This window comes from Copadichromis virginalis, linkage group LG19 (genome assembly GCF_057382275.1).
Source record: "Copadichromis virginalis isolate Kocher_CV1m ecotype Utaka linkage group LG19, C_Virginalis_male_GT1.1, whole genome shotgun sequence".
Classification (NCBI taxonomy): Eukaryota; Metazoa; Chordata; class Actinopteri; order Cichliformes; family Cichlidae; genus Copadichromis; species Copadichromis virginalis.
In genome coordinates this window covers 26,645,482-26,661,457 of record NC_140636.1, presented here as the reverse complement: position 1 = coordinate 26,661,457, position 15,976 = coordinate 26,645,482, and the positions used below count along the sequence as shown (strand labels likewise).

The window sequence follows — 15,976 nt, the reverse complement described above, 5'->3', positions numbered from 1 at the left end:
AGTGCATAAGGCATCAGACAGTGGGGAGTGGAGTACAGGACCACAGTGAACCAAGTCATCCAATACTAATGTGTTTATAAATGGAGATTACTTGCAGTATGTGCTTTAAGAAGTATAGGCAGGGTGTTTGTGTGTGTAGAGAGTTTACCACCACTAAGCAGTTTTCTTAATGCATTTAAGTATCGGGCCCTACGGCCAACCTGATCTTCACTACGTTTTGTTTGCATTGGTATCACAGAGTTACCTGTGACACCCTGTGCAGTATAGAAACACTTATCAGTAAAGACACTACTACCAGGACAAGTATTGTGTGTTTTCCAGAGTATTTGAGCTATAGATGATAGCCAGGAATTTATTTTTAATTTTGTGTGTGTGTGTGTGTGTGTGTGTGTGTGTGTGTGTGTGTGTGCGCGTGCGCATATTTTCACCTGTCCACATTTAGACGTTGATTTTCTAGGCAGCCATTACTGTCAGCTGAAGCCAGTAGAGGGGTCTGATTTGCTCCAAATTCGGCCTTTCTTTGCGTAGAAGTTGTTGTTGTCGTGTGATAGCTACCTCTTAAATCATGGACTTGGGCACATAAACTTGGGCAACTTTTCCGCATTGTCAGACTCTGCTGCGTTATCATGTAATTACATAGACAACACTAAATATTCCCTGAGAAGTGGGAACTTTTTTTCTAAAGCCCCTTAACATTTAAGTTTCTTGAAATCCTCATCCACTATCCAAGAGCAGAGGTCTGTGGAAATTTACAGTTTCTCTGAAGTGACTTGTTTGTTTTCTTTTTCTTTTTTCTTTTAAATGAGCGGAAACCAAAGGCTACACAAGTCAGTAGTTCAACTTAAAATGTAGGTATGCTTCAAAAGTGCTAAGTGGTGAAATAATGTCTGAACATTAATGTATACATATATATTTAAAGAAAAAACAACACCAGTGTGGTTCTTAATGGCCATTTCTGTCTGCTGAAAATGACCCTGCTTTTGTGGTGACAGCCAACTATTTGGTCTGCTGTCTTAAGGAGGAAATGAAGTGGGATGACTAAATCTGTATAAATCCCCAAGTATTTATCAGTAGTTGTGTTATTATTTACTGTGTGTGGAGTGCAGCTCGCTTTATTGGTGACGAACCATTTCGAACTTGACTCTTCAACTCTGGCACATGGTGAAGGGCCACGTGGCTGTCGGTGTGGGTTTGTTAGCAGGCCAGCGTTGCACAGCATGTTATTTTTGTGACACATTTTTGTCTCAACATATGAGCGGGAAAGGGGGAGGGCAGTTGTTATGATAAATAATTATCCTGTCTTTAGCATTAACTTGTTAAAACAAAAAAAAAAGACTGTTTTCACTACAACATTTATTTATTGCCTTTCATTGCCTTGACTAACAAGAGATGGTAAACCTGGCCCTGTGCGGTTTTCCTTTTGCCACGTTTGGGCGATCAGGGTTGTGTGGCGCCCCCTTCCCATGGGCTCGTTGTTGGACTAAGGGGCATCAAACGTATCTTTTGGACATCAGTGTAAAGTTGGTGCATACTCAAATATTTCCCCCTCCCCCTTTTTTTTTTTTTTTTTTTTTTTTTTTTGGTGATTTATTTATTTTTTTCTTCCTCTTTCTCTGTATGATAAGACATTACCAGAACACTATTTTAGGACCACTTGATTTAATTTCCCTCACTCAAGTGAAACCCGAAGGTCAATTGTGTAGTGGTGTGTGTGTATAAAATGCTGTTTTGTTTGTTTTCTTTCTCTTTATTTTGTATGTAAACCAAATGTAAATTATGTATTATACTGAGTGTGCCAACCCCACTCTCTCTAGAGCCAGGCTCTCTCTCCAAGTGCCAACGCTGTGGTCATTTATCAAAAGGGCCACCACCCGAGATGGTCCCCCTTTTTAAATAAAACACACCAGAGACTAAAAGGATCCATGATTTAAGTACACACGAAGACTTTATTCTGTATTTAAGATCGAAGATTTAGGAGATAATCTGCTGTTTTCTAAGAAACTGTAATTATAATTGCATGTGCTGTTTATTTTGTGTTGGAAGTGAGGGCTTGGATGTTTTCACTGAAGCAGAGCCCTTTTACGAAGGGGTTTCAGTCAGTTGGTTATTATCAATTTATTGATTTACATAACTCTTGCCATATTTTTTTTTTTTTTTTGTGTTTCATGTATTTGTTTCAACCACTGTTGCCTGATCCTCATTCAAACATGAACATGACTTATGATCATTGCCGCCTTCTAAGAGAGAAACATAATGACAAGGTATCTGTTTTAAATTGAAATAAATTTGTTCCTATACTTGCTGATGATGTGTTGCGTGGGTTTTATATCTTCAGTTGAATAAAAATCGAATTCTGATTGGTAATGTCAAGTTGATGATTAAAGCCGGGGTAGTCTGTATTTATTTGAGATCTGAAAGAGCATGACCTGGATTCATTTTTCCTCCTTAATTTTTGGGGGCATATTAGGCTTTGTTAGACAAGACTATGTAGGTTAAATGGGATCGTGAGAAGGTGAGTGTCACAAACTTGAACCCAGATTATTACTCAGGATTATAGGTACATGGGTTTCCTGCCTGGGGTCTTTGACCAGTCACAGGTTTTTAGGGACTGTACATCCCTAGAAGACGATGATGATAAAGAAGATAGATGTTCAGCCTGATTCAAATGAAGACTTCCCTGTAGGAAAACCATCCCAATGTTAACATGTAGGGTTTAGAAGAGCAAACCCATGTCATGCTTGGAAAAGCCTTTAAGCAATGTGTTTTTACCACAACTACTGCAGGTCAGCTGATTAATATTTTCCTCGTGATGTGCAAGTGTGTTACTGTGGCAGCAAAGTGGCTTTGTCACATGTAACTAATAATGTAACATTCTAACAGTGACCGCTGAGTTAAATCAGTCAGCCTGATGTTACAGTAATGTTGTGGCTTTAGTTGCCTACAAATTTTCAGGAAAAAAAAAAAGCAAAACATAACTTAGTACTTGGTGGAAAAACCCTTGTTGACAAGTACCGCGGTAAGACTTTTCTTGTAGCTGTTCACCAGGTTTGCACACATGTCAGGTGAGAGCTCTTCCTCCAAACACCCAAGAGAGATGTGTGCAAACCTGAGAGACTTTACTAAAACTCTAAATCCTTTAGCTTTCTTAGCTGCTGTAAAGCAACTTGATGCTTCAACTCTCTCTACAGATTTTCTATACGATTTAAGTCTGGAACCTGTACAGTGTAGTAGCAGAAATCCCAGTTTAGATGTCTTCATTTATTCTTTAGGATGAAAATGAACATTTTATGTTGGACAGTGAAATGACCACATTCACTTTTTTTTCCTAGATTTTAAAACCTTTGTGGTTTCTTTTTTTCTTTTTTTCTTTTTTAAACCTTCCTATGTTATATTCTGATTTCACTGTAAGATGCCAAAAGCTGTTCAGCGTAATATTAAGGAAGTCTGTGCACAGTGGAAGGCCGCATTCCTAACCTCCAGAGGGACTGTCCATGCAGCCATAGAACTTGTGTTAAAATCCTGAGGACCAATGGGAGGAAGGTTGGATAAATGGGATTCCACCTGTAGTCGCAGTAAAGCTGCTGCAGATATAAACCAAAGGCTTCATTCCATCTTCAGAAAAACATTTAGCCTTTTTTTAAATACAGTTATGTCCTTAGGTATTTGAACAGTGGCAGATGTTTTGTAATTTTGCCCCTGTACACCACCAACAAAGTGGATCATACAGTCAAGATGTGATTAAAGTGGAAACTTTCAACTTTAACTCAAGACACTCGGTAAAACTGTTTAGGAATACAGACATTTTTATTCATAGGCCATAGGCCGTAGCATTACACATAGCTCTCCTCAGTAAGGATGTTTTTCTAGTACAAAGTCCAAATATGTACATGTTCTAATTAAACGGCTAGTCGTCCGAATGTCAGCATCACACCCACTACCAGGTGGTATGCGCATGTTTAAGCTTCCCAAAAAAACAGACCCAAATCAAATCACATCCACATCAGGGGGAATCCTGCAGGGTCAGTGCTGCGTATCATCAGCAGAAGTAGGTCAGTCACAAAGATCCAAAAAGTCAGTTATGTTGTTTTATTACACATTCATAATTGCACAATGTTTTAGCATAATTCAACAATGGCATCCTTTAAAAGTTTCCAAGAATGAAATCAGACCACTGTAGTATGAAATATGAAACTGAGCAAAAACTCTGGAACAACATTTGTCTGTCAAGGCTGGGCAATGATGTCAATTTCAGTAATTTCTAATTTAACAATTTCACCTTGTGTAGAGATTGGCGCCCCCAAGTGGTAAGCTGTTTCTGCTTGCTACTTACTTCCTACTCACAGCCTGTCACAAAAACACAATTTGTTCATATTCCTTTAGTTGAATGAAGCATGCCAGAAATGTCACAGTGTGACATGTATATATCCTCGTAGGAGTTAGATGGGATCAAGACTTTGCATAGTACTGTACATTTTGCAGATGAAATAAAAAACAACTTTGTAGATGCTAAATTTCAGCACAAATGTTTCTTTAAAAAATAATTTAATTTAAAAAATCTATTGACACAAACCTAGACAAATTGTGACTTTTTGGGAGCCCTTTTAGTAATTCAGTCCCGGGTCTAAGACCTTATTTTCCGGCCCCAGCCCCCCTGTCTCCGGCCCTGGCTGCAGCCACGAGCCGATCAGTTCAGCTCTGTGTCACACGGGGCGCCCGCTCCTCCGCGGCTCACTTTGTTTTCCGCGTGATGCTGCTCTTCTCTTCAAAGCCGAGGAAAGTCAGGGGCTCATGTGTCAACATCCAGGGTTTCCCCGGGGAGGAATAGCATTAGCGTTATTCCAAATAAAGAAAAGCAAAACAAAACTCAAAAACGCCTGATGTTGCTTTGAAGAACCTTTTATTTTTGTTAACAAATTACTCCTCGGAAGTATCGGGGTTTTTTTTTACTTCAAAGACTAGAAGACGACCTAAGGCTCCTGCTGCTTTGACGTTAGCTAACGTTATTTTAAAGGATGACAGAGTACAAAGTGCGAATAGCGTCTCCAGTCATTTAATAACATCTGGGGAAACGTTAGCTTAGCCAGCTAGCCTGGTAGTTCGATTAGACAGAGGAAAGGCGGCGAAACACACTGCTGACATGATGTTTCCTCAATCGAGGCACTCGGTAAGTTGGCCGGTTGAACTTCTCCCCGGGTGGAAACTGAGCTAACGCTAGCTAGCAACACACAGCTGATACATATCGCTGCTTCCTGCAGGTAGCTGTCATCGTCACAGTGCAGGCACTGTGGCAGCTTAGCTCTTTACCTCGAACAAACGGCGAGCTATACGGCTCACTTATGTGCAGACACAGTCTATCGTTAGCTAGCTTCTCTTAAGACCGAGAAAGTTGGAGTGATGTTGTGCGTTGTTTAGACGGTTTTAACACCCCTTTTGCTACTTGCAGCAAACCACAACGCACATTTAAGCATGCATTCATTTTGAGAAAATATACTTTAAATGTTGCGAAAATAGGGCAGGTTTTTACTGAACATTTGTTAACTATTATAGGACTTTGTTTATTGGCGACTTTGGGGAATTAACACTTTAATTTAAAACGATCAATTGCTAGTATTAGTATAATAATGTGTAACAATAAGTGCATAAATGTGTGAGTACATAAAAGTGTGATTATTTACAAATGTACTGATTATTTTCTAGATCAAATGGCACATTACTTGTTGTGCAGAGTCAGACTCTTACAAAAAATATGTCCCTCCTCAGGATCAGCTGATTTTGTGTGCCTGTGTTTGTTCAATAACCTCAATTGAAGCCATGGAAAATCTTACTTTCATACTCGATATTTTCTGAGTTAAATCCCCTGAAGTGCGTACAGATTGGTTGAAATAAGTTATAATTTTTAAGGCACTTTTAAGCCCCCATAACGTCTGAAGTACATGAAAGCTGAAAAGAATGTATAGCCATTGTCCACATGAGCAACATTATTGCGTAAACAGCAGCAATGTTAAAGGTATCACTGATCAGTATGTGACCACTGCCTATTATGATGCACAGTTTTAGATATGAAAAGAAGAGAATGAAGATATTCATCTAGACATTCTGTGCCAGTCATTGTCCTGGCCCTGTAGAAATGACAAGTATCCGATACTAAGATCTTCAGTCATTGCTGTTGTTCACAGTCTGATGATAGAAGCAGGTCGACAGATAAGGGCTTGAAGAAGAGAAATTCTTAGAGAAGCAATGAAGGCTCCAAAGCTTCTGAGTACTTCGGAGGTTCTCAGGGCTCGAATGCTCCTATGTACTTTGATATTGTACATGTACACGATTGTCTGAAAATATTCATAGTATGAATGTAAAATTATGCACCAATTCATTAAATATGCTTAAGTTACTGTAAAAAAAAATCAGGTAGGAGCAGATTTTATGTAAAAACAAAGATACTGGAGAAACTCAAACCAGAGTGTGCCTGGCATTTTTGTTTAAACAAAATCTAAATTCAGTTAGTTTCAAATCATTTTAGTCAACTATATTTTTAATGGTATATTAAATGTAGACAGATGTATCTACTTTCACTAATAGTTAGCAATAGCTATTAGTGAATGTGAAACAAGTACAAACTAGAAAGTGCATTTTCTGAAGAAACTGCAGTGTGAATGCTTGAATCTGAATGTATGCATTGAAATGAAATAATTACTGAATTTAAGTTAAAAATTTTGAATGAGATTAAAAAAAAAACCCGAATTTAACCTGAAAACAAAAGTGCTGAACTGCTAAAAGCTGAAGGTTACACAGAAGAAGAAGTTGGAAAAAAACTGAAAATGTTTTAATTGTAAATTAGAAAAACCTAAGAAATGAGAAAAGAACATTTAGTCAGAAAACATCTGAAAGAATATTAAAAGGTCATATTCTTTGAATCACTGAATGACTAAAATGTGATCCCTCCACTTGGACCCACACAGTTTAAAAAGTTTACATCTCTGAGCTTTGAAAGACAAGATGTTGGAAAAAGAACAACGATGGCGACGTTTTGAAGGTAAAATGATGGCTTTAACACTGTGGACACAGCAGCAGTTGAAAGAGAAGTGCTTAAGATGAATCTTGGTACAGTGGCAGGCAGAGCTCGTTAAGCAGGCAGGTGTGAGCCTGGTTGCTATAGTGACCGCACCCAATGGCTCCATACACACGTACACAGACATGCGCCTCACTTTTGCTGCTTAAAATGAACAGAAAAGTCAGGCCGAAACAAATCGTTCCCAAATGAAAAGTAAAAGTCGTATTGACAAAATTCTTTCACTGTGAGCGACAGCAATGTCTAGTCTACCAAATTCTCAGTTTTCATGTCTGTGGAGTTTATTATATGGACGTGGTGACAGTGGAAAGACACCATGCTCTTCTGATTTTCAAACGAACCTTCTGAGCCATTTTAACATTAGAGTCTATGGAAGAGTTGGAGGGAGGAGGCTGTGCATTGGTGACATTTATGAAAGAACCATAACACCTAGTACAATAGTAAACACATTGGATGAAAGAGGACAGCCATGGCTACGTTTTGAGGGTAAAATCATACCTGTAGAGCAAACGCTGCGGACACAGCAGCAGTTTTAAAAAAGATTTTAAGATTATTTTTTTTGCTCCTCTCACTCTAGCAGTTGAGCTGCCTCACTCTAGCCCCAACATTCCGTCCCATACACACCCATTATAAACTCTGAAACGGGTGAAAAAACATCATGAAACTTAAACTGGAACTGAAGAAAAAGTATAATAGATATTGAAAAGATAAATACAAGTTGAATAGTTGAATGTCTTGTCTTCGTTTTAAAGTTTGAATGGTGGCTCTATGTGAACGTATGTTGAAGTAGTAAGAGTTTAAAAATGAGTAAGTTGAATGAGAATTTGAAGGGTCTCCCCATTGAAATACATGGGAAATTTTTGTTGAATAAAGTTGAATAAAATTAAAAATATAAATGTTAAAAATGAGAAAAATACAAGCAATCATGTCCAAAAGAATAGGAATCTAACGATGTTTGAATGGTTTTTCTAAGTTGAACGGTTTTGAAGGAGTAGGCTTTCAAAAAACGTACGGAATAGATAATAATAATAAAATGGAATAATAAAGATTAGAAGAACAATACTGTGAATGCTTTTCAAGCATTCACACTAATTAAGAAAGCTGGCATACAGCCTCATATATGTTTATATGCCAAGTTCTGTTCAAAAAAAGAACATGTGCATGATTGTTGGCTAGTTTCAACATGTGACTGCTCTTTGCTGTTCCTCTTTCTGAGGGGGGTGGGCTGTGTCATATGTCTTTCCTCTCTGAATGTGACCATGGAACAACTTGCATGCTGTGCTTCTGTTTTACTTCTCCAGACCCGCCTAGCGATTCCTTCAATTACCGTTACACATTCTCATACGTTTGGAGCTTTTCCATTTTTTGTCAAATTCAAAAACATGTAGCTCAATCAGTGAATTGACTTATTGTTTTATGCCTACAGGTTGAGCTAATGCTGATCGTTTCATTGCTACTGCAGGTTCACCCATTTCCGATCTAGCCAGTTTCATCACTTCTTTTTTGCACACCTGAAACTGGTCGCATTCGTGCAGAGTTGTGATTTCTGTGATCTCCATGTAACCGGCTGCATCGGGCCTCTCTCTTCAATCCCATAATCCGGCTGGAAACCTCTTGCTCTTGTGCCACTTATTTAGAGAGTAATGAGGTTTAAAGAACCAGATAAACCATGGATTACAGCTTTGGACTGTTGGTTTAAGTGTAGTCTATACATAACCGGACTTCTAATGCAGCCTCTAAATACCTCTCACATATGGTCAGCATGGACACACTTCTGTAAACACATTTCCTCAATCAACACACTTTGTGGCTCAGACAGATGTTTCATATCCGTACCTTTAAGACAGCTGTGACTGTCTGTAGACAATTCACAGTTGTGTGCTGTTAATCAAACACCCAGCTACTTTCTTTATCTCATTTTATGATGTGCACACAGACATGTGTACATCGTAGGACGCATGTCTGTGTGTACATGGTACGGCTGAGTCTGAGCTTTCTTTTAGCTATCCTCTCAAAGGGTTAATCTGCAAGGTCAAACTGCTGCTTTCAAACAAACCTAAACAAACCTTCATTAAAACACACATGCTCTGCAGCAGGGAGCTCTCATATGTTCATGTAAAGGATGATGATTTTTCTTAGAATTTCTAAGTCGCCTTCTCGAAGCTGAAAATCAACCAGACACCTTCTTGTGTTTCTTAGGCATCCTCTCAGTCCAGCCAACCTCTCAAGTTCACCACCTCTGATTCCTGTGACCGCATCAAGGACGAGTTCCAGTTCCTCCAAGCACAGTACCACAGGTATTCATTTAACACATCCATACACACCTAATTTAATCTCTAATATAAGTCACACACTTTCTTCCTGCAGTGTTTTGTTGTTACTGTCTTTTGTGAAATGGCCTCATTTAAGGCAGCTAATTATTCAGAAATGGACTTCATAATGTCAGTCAGCTTTTAGTGAACTTACTTTCTTCACTCAAACGATCCTCAAAGTCATTTTTGTCATTTTATAGGCATGCTTCTGTTTTCAGAACCGCTGCCCCTTCTAGATTTTGGTGAAACAACATGAATTTGTCCTAGATATGGGTATCCGGTAAATAAATATATTTAAGGAATGTTCATTTTATTATTGTAAGGTTATTTAAACAAATGGTTTCATATTACAGTAAATGCTGAATGCCCTTTTTTTTGCTGAAAAGTAGATGAGAGGATTGATATAATTCTCATGTCTGTATTCTAAACATGAAGCTTAAGCCAGCAGGCTGTCAGCTTAGCTCAGAGTAAACAAGACAAGTTGTGGAATTAGTATAATTCCCCCAAAGTGCAGTTATCCCCAAACAGGATGAATACATACATTTTGCTTTCGAGCTGCTCTTTCTCATATTATATTTCTACACTTCTTACCCAGTTTGAAGCTGGAGTGCGATAAGCTGGCTTCTGAAAAGTCAGAGATGCAGCGTCACTATATCATGGTAAGTGTGGTAACTCATTTCTGTGGTATGCTGCATATTTAGTTTTTAAATCTCCCACCACAGTCTCATAGTGTCGCAATAGATATGCAGAAATCCTCAGGTTTACTCACTGCATGATGAGGCACAGATAAAAAATGACTACACATCTCAAAATAGAGTATAAAATGCATACATGAAAGAGAGAGTAATTAATCAAAAAGGGTTGTTGTGTGTGCGCGTGTCTTTGTGTAGGCGTGTTCTAAATCTTTTACTTGTCATCCTCTGTGCACTGTAGTACTATGAAATGTCCTACGGGCTGAACATTGAAATGCACAAACAGGTAATCATCGTCTTCATTCATCCATCCGTCTAGTAACCCGGCTTTCTTTGTGTGTTGGTCTGACCATTTTTGTTTTTCTTCTTTTGTAGGCTGAAATAGTGAAGAGACTAAATGGGATCTGTGCTCAGGTGCTGCCTTACCTGTCACAGGAGGTAATGATTCACCTTTTACTTAAACTTTACACCCACTGGCCCTTTTATTTTGGTACACGTTGAGAGTACCAGATTGGACCCATCTGGAAACAGTCTGGTCATTCTTCTCTGGCATCAACAAGGCATTTTGGCCCAGAGAACTGCTGCTCACTAGATATTTTCTCTTTTTCCCACCATTCTCCGTAAACCCTAGAGACGATTGTTTGGGAGAATCCCAGTAGATCAGCAGTTTTTGAAATACTCAGACCGACAATCACGACTTAAGTCGCCTTTTTTCCTCTAAATGATGCTCAGTTTGAACTCGAGCAGGTTGTCTTGGTCATGTCTACATAACTAAATGCCCAATGCTGCCTTGTGATTGGCTGTGTTAGCAAGCAGTTGAACTAGTGTGTGGAACAAATGGTAAATGGCCTGTATTTATATAGCGCTTTACTAGTCCCTAAGGACCCCAAAGCACTTTACATATCCAGTCATCCACCCATTCACACACATTCACACACTGGTGATGGCAGCTACATTGTAGCCACAGCCACCCTGGGGCGCACTGACAGAGGCGAGGCTGCCGGACACTGGCGCCACCAGGCCCTCTGACCACCACCAGTAGGCAACGGGTGAAGTGTCTTGCCCAAGGACACAACGACCGAGACTGTCCAAGCCGGGGCTCGAACCGGCAACCTTCCGATTACAAGGCGAACTCCCAACTCTTGAGCCACAATCGCCCAAAGTGGTCGATGAGTGTATGTTCTCATAATATTGATGAGAAAGTTTTCTTTTCTTTGTTTTTTACTCCAACTTTCTGTTTTAAAGAGGAAATCTGTTTTTGTCGAAGCTTTTCTTGTGCGTATTTGTCTCTGAACTTGTGATCTTTGTTTTAGCATCAACAACAAGTCATGGGCGCTATTGAAAGAGCCAAGCAGGTCACACCTCCTGAGATGAACTCCATCATACGTGTGAGTTTGTCATTTGTAATGTCCACCAGATGTTGCTTCGTAGCATGCTGGTTAGGTAATTTTGACTGGGGATGGGCCCGTTTTGCTCCCTCATTGATGGAAATTTGTCTGTGAACACTTATTTCTAATTGTCAGGTTTCTATTGGCTGTGTGAACAACATTTACCACATTGTTGTTTTTGTGTCACTTCTGTTTAACCGTATTAATAGCAAGAGAATAAATGATGTGGTGTGGTTTGCTTTCTGCAAATTTGGAGAAATAGAGATATGAAACAGAGATAAAATGCCACGTTGGGTTTCTTTAGCATAATGATCACCACAGTCCTGCGTGCTTGGAGTTTGTGCTGCAAGTGTGATAACTAATCACACTAGTTTTATAGTGTTCACACTTCTTTTTTTTACAGATGGTAAACTTATATTATCTAATGTGTTGTTTTTGCAGCAACAGCTTCAGGTGCAACACCTGTCCCAGCTTCAGGGCCTGGCTTTGCCAGTAGCCCCGCTTCCCCTGGGCCTCACCCCACCCACTCTGCCCGCCGTCTCCTCCAGCTCCGGCCTGCTGTCCCTCTCCTCCATCCTGGCCAACTACTCCCACGGCCAGCCCCCGGTAGCGAAGGAGGACAAGGCCAGAGATGTCGCAGAGAGAGCACCTAGAGGGGATGATGGAGACAAGTCAGACTAGTGCAGAAAGAGCGAGGAGGTTTGGAGAGGGATGGTATGGGGTGTAATAAATGTCACAAAAAAAGGAAAGGGTGTCTGGAGGCCTGTCTACTGAGTGTCAATGTAGAAGAGTAATTGCAAGGATGATTAGCAAAAGGACCGAGCTTAAACTTTTGTAAGTGCTGAAGATGAAACTCCTGAATGGCTGAGAGTAAATGTTCTTATTATTTAGTGGTAATAGACTTGGTTCAGGCTTCTAGACTTTAATAGATGTGTGGGGTTTTTAAAAAAAAAAAATTTTGTTCAAGCCACTGTTGTTAGGCTTAAATCAAGATAAATGTTTTCCCATTTGGAGAGAGAGCTAAGAAGGAAACACAATAGCAGTACCCTGGTAGATAACCGTCAGATTTATTTTCTCTTCCATTTTTTGTTATCAGATCTGTTTAGTGTTTATTTCCACGTCCTCTGTAGTCCCTCTGATTGAGTCTCAATGCAGTCTGCCAGTCATAAAAAGCAGTTTTAACAACTCCACTCCCCACATACTGCTTCGCTGTTGCTCACGACTTGCTAAAATGAAATTATCTTTTTCCAAAACGTTAACTGGAGCAGTTTTGTCAGTAATTCCATTAATTTACTCTGTTAAGTGTTATGTTCTTCATTATTCCCAACCGTTGGATGCATTACCAGAGCTGTGTGCGCATTAGTCCCACATAAATCAAGTTGTGTTTTTTTTAATTTCAGAAAGATCGTTGGTTTGTACAAATGGTAAAGTAGCCAACTTGGAAGTTAATATGTAGTAGGTAGGCCTAGCTGCCCCTGTGAGCTCCACATGGGATGTGGACCATTGACAAAAGATCATGGACCCCGCGTCTTTAAATGATAAGAATAGATGCTCTGAAAAAAACCCCAACTCATCTTGTTTTTGTAAACTGAGACAGGTTCTTATAAAACATAAAGATTCCTGTGTGTTAGAGTGAATGTGATTGGAAAGAAGAAAACACTTTAACTTTACTTTTAAGCACCTTTTGTGTTCTCCTTTGACCCCCCCCCCCCCTTGTTCCTGCCCTTTCCCCCTGCGGGTCCACAAAATTGATCCCAAAATAGGATCTAAATGTTAAAACAGTGTGGTTTTGACATACAGCCAAGCGTTGTGTTTTTATAGGTTAGCAGAGCTTTTTAGTTTTAGCTGAGATTGCGTTAAGTACCACCTTTCTTTTTATCTGTGACTACACAAACCTGACATTCTCAGCATTTTGAAACACGAGCTGTATTCCAACCACATACTTACTGTCTTCATTATACACTATGGGTAGCAAGCTTTTCATGTAGGTAATGTGCAAAAAAATTTAATATGCTGTTTTTGTATTAATGAGAGTGACTTCTTTTAGCTTTGTTACCATCATGGAGATGTGGTGAGATTTTGTTTTCGGCTTTTTCTACCTGTGATCAGCTCCCACATATAATTTCTTGTTGTTGGACAGTCATTTCCTCCCAGTTTTGTTTGAATTCTGACAAATGTGATTATTGAACAGAGCTGTAATTCACTTTCATTATTATTGTTATTATTATTATTATTATCATTAATAATAATAATAATAATAATAATAAAGATGAGCAGTATAGCTTTAAATAGCTTTATCACCTTTAATATAAATAAGGATGTTATGTACAAATAGCAATTAACCGTTTGACTCATTCATTAATATAGATTATTAAGATATCAAAATGTTATTGTTGAAAGAAGCATGATTAAAATGAATTGGATCTGCAGTGTTAAAGAGCAGCAGTTCAGCTGACCACTTCCAACCAGTCACATGAAGGTCAAACTAAGCATCAGAATGGGGAGGAAAGGTGACCGTGAACGTGGCACGGTTGTTGGTGTCAGACGGGCTAAACTGAGTATTTCCAAAACTGCTGTTCTACTGGGATTTTTCCCAGAGTACTGCGCGTTTACTTTATTCAAACGCCCTCCAGAGAAACCAGATCTCAATCCAATAGAGCATCTTTGGGATGCAGTGGGACGGGACGTTCGTGTCCTGGAAGTGCAGCCGACAAATCTGCAGCAGTTGTGTGGTGCTGTCATGTCGATGTGGATCATAATCTGTGAGCAGAGTTTCCAGCTTTTTGTTAAATCAATGACAAATGTTCTGAAAGCCAAAGGTATTCCAACCTAATACTAGCAAGGTGTACCTAATAAGGTGGCTGGTGAATGTAATTTGAAGTGGCTTACAATTACTATAATATGTTTTAAATGTAGTGTATTGATGTTGGAAACATCAGGAGGCATTCTTTGGTAGTTTAGCCATGTTAGACTAATTTAGACTAAAAGTTGATCAGTGTTAAACGATAACAGTAAAATGAATCTTTAGTAAATACGATCCAGGCTACACACACTCAACAACTCCAAACCTGCTAGTTTAGTAGTGCAGGTTCAGGCCTAGAGGTAAAAGCAGACTGTTGGATTTTTATGTTGTTATATCTGAAAAGGAGCAGCTGCTCACAGATGTTTTCAACTTTAACCGATAATAATAGGGAAATGATTCAAGTGACATCTAAGAAAATGAAGATGACCGTTTTCGAAAATGCTACCCAGGAGGTTATATGCGTGTTGATAATTTCCCATTTTTGTGATCTTATATATGAAAACTTGTATGCATAATGTTTGCAGTTGGTATGTGGTATAAAACTGGTGAACAGCTCAAGTTTATGGCTGAGAAATGTTAATTTTTTAGGCAGCAGAGGGCAGCAGTGCTCTTCCAGTGATTTATTATGGGTTATAAAAAGCATGGAAACAGCCCCAGGTTTATCTGTCTTATTCAGTCACATTATTGCTTTCCTCTCTTTTCGTTTTTATGATTGTATGCTGACCACAGGTACACTGCAGGTGTGTCAGCTGTCCCCCCCCTGTAATGTGAGTGCTTTCCAGAGCTTTGATAACCCAGTTTTTAATGTCCAAGCATAACCCTTTTCCCTCTGTTTTAATTTGAAAAGCACTTAAGTTGTGGCTCACTGCTCCTTTTGTTTTTCTTCTTCCTGTCTGTGCAAGTGTTGGGGAGCTGGAGTATCTCCCTCCCTGGAGATCTGACTTCAATATATCGAGTGCGAGAACAGATCATTTAATCATTAGCACTCTTTATACTGACGTCAGCCTCTGTAGAAATCCTCCCTTGGCAAAACTCAGACATGTGAATGGTATGTGTGTTTGTTTTGCTGTGAAGGGCCAATTTGTATACATATGAATATATCAATATACATATTTTTTAAAGCATTTTTGTATGTTTCAAAGCTGCTTTTTAATGTGTGTGTATCATGGAGGACTTCGTTGTTGTACGCGTGCATTACAAGCCTACGCTACGAGAGGCACAATGTTGTATATCCTGTCTTTTTTTTTTTTTCTCCTGTTTTCTCTTCCATTCATTCTCTCTCAGTAGGCTGTAACACTTAACTTTGTTTTCTAGATTTGTAAATGTTTTATCCTTTTTTTTTTCTGTGCAAATGAAAAACTGTTAAATGTGTCTACAAACACAGTCTCATTTCAAAATACCCGGGACAAAAAAAACAAACAAAAAAAAAAAGATGTAAACAAGCAACTGTGTACTCTGAGAATGAATCAACCTTTTAGCAGTAAGGAAGCGTCTCTGGTGCCTTACAAATAAAAGATGTGATTGAGAGTGGTCATTTTTCTTCTGGTGGCAACGCACATGGGAAGGGAAAAACAGTAAAGGGCATCGCTGTCGTTATCGCGCTGATACATATTAAGTCAGCGCTGAAATGAAACATTTGTGTTTTGCTTGATAGTCAACTCCTCTGCAGCTTGATGGAATAGTTGAGGCATGAGTGTTTTGTACTCCCAGTCCAC

The 15,976-nt window shown here is 39.2% G+C and overlaps 1 protein-coding gene across 1 annotated transcript; it reads left to right on the top strand.

Moving 5' to 3' along the window:
• The first annotated feature begins 4,721 nt into the window (after positions 1–4,721).
• LOC146686281 (TLE family member 5-like) lies at positions 4,722–15,788 on the top strand. The gene is made up of 7 exons (XM_085441787.1): positions 4,722–5,164; positions 9,266–9,363; positions 9,974–10,037; positions 10,312–10,356; positions 10,446–10,508; positions 11,384–11,458; positions 11,900–15,788. Exons 1-7 carry the CDS (start codon positions 5,138–5,140, stop codon positions 12,137–12,139), a joined length of 612 nt encoding a protein of 203 aa, XP_085297913.1. The 5' UTR covers positions 4,722–5,137; the 3' UTR covers positions 12,140–15,788.
• Positions 15,789–15,976: the final 188 nt, after the last annotated feature.

Coding starts and splice junctions, on each gene's coding strand:
- LOC146686281 (XM_085441787.1), top strand. CDS start 5,138: ATGATGTTTCCTCAATCGAGGCACTCG. Junction 5,165..9,265: donor TTCCTCAATCGAGGCACTCG/GTAAGTTGGCCG, acceptor TGTGTTTCTTAG/GCATCCTCTCAGTCCAGCCA. Junction 10,038..10,311: donor TGCAGCGTCACTATATCATG/GTAAGTGTGGTA, acceptor TGTGCACTGTAG/TACTATGAAATGTCCTACGG.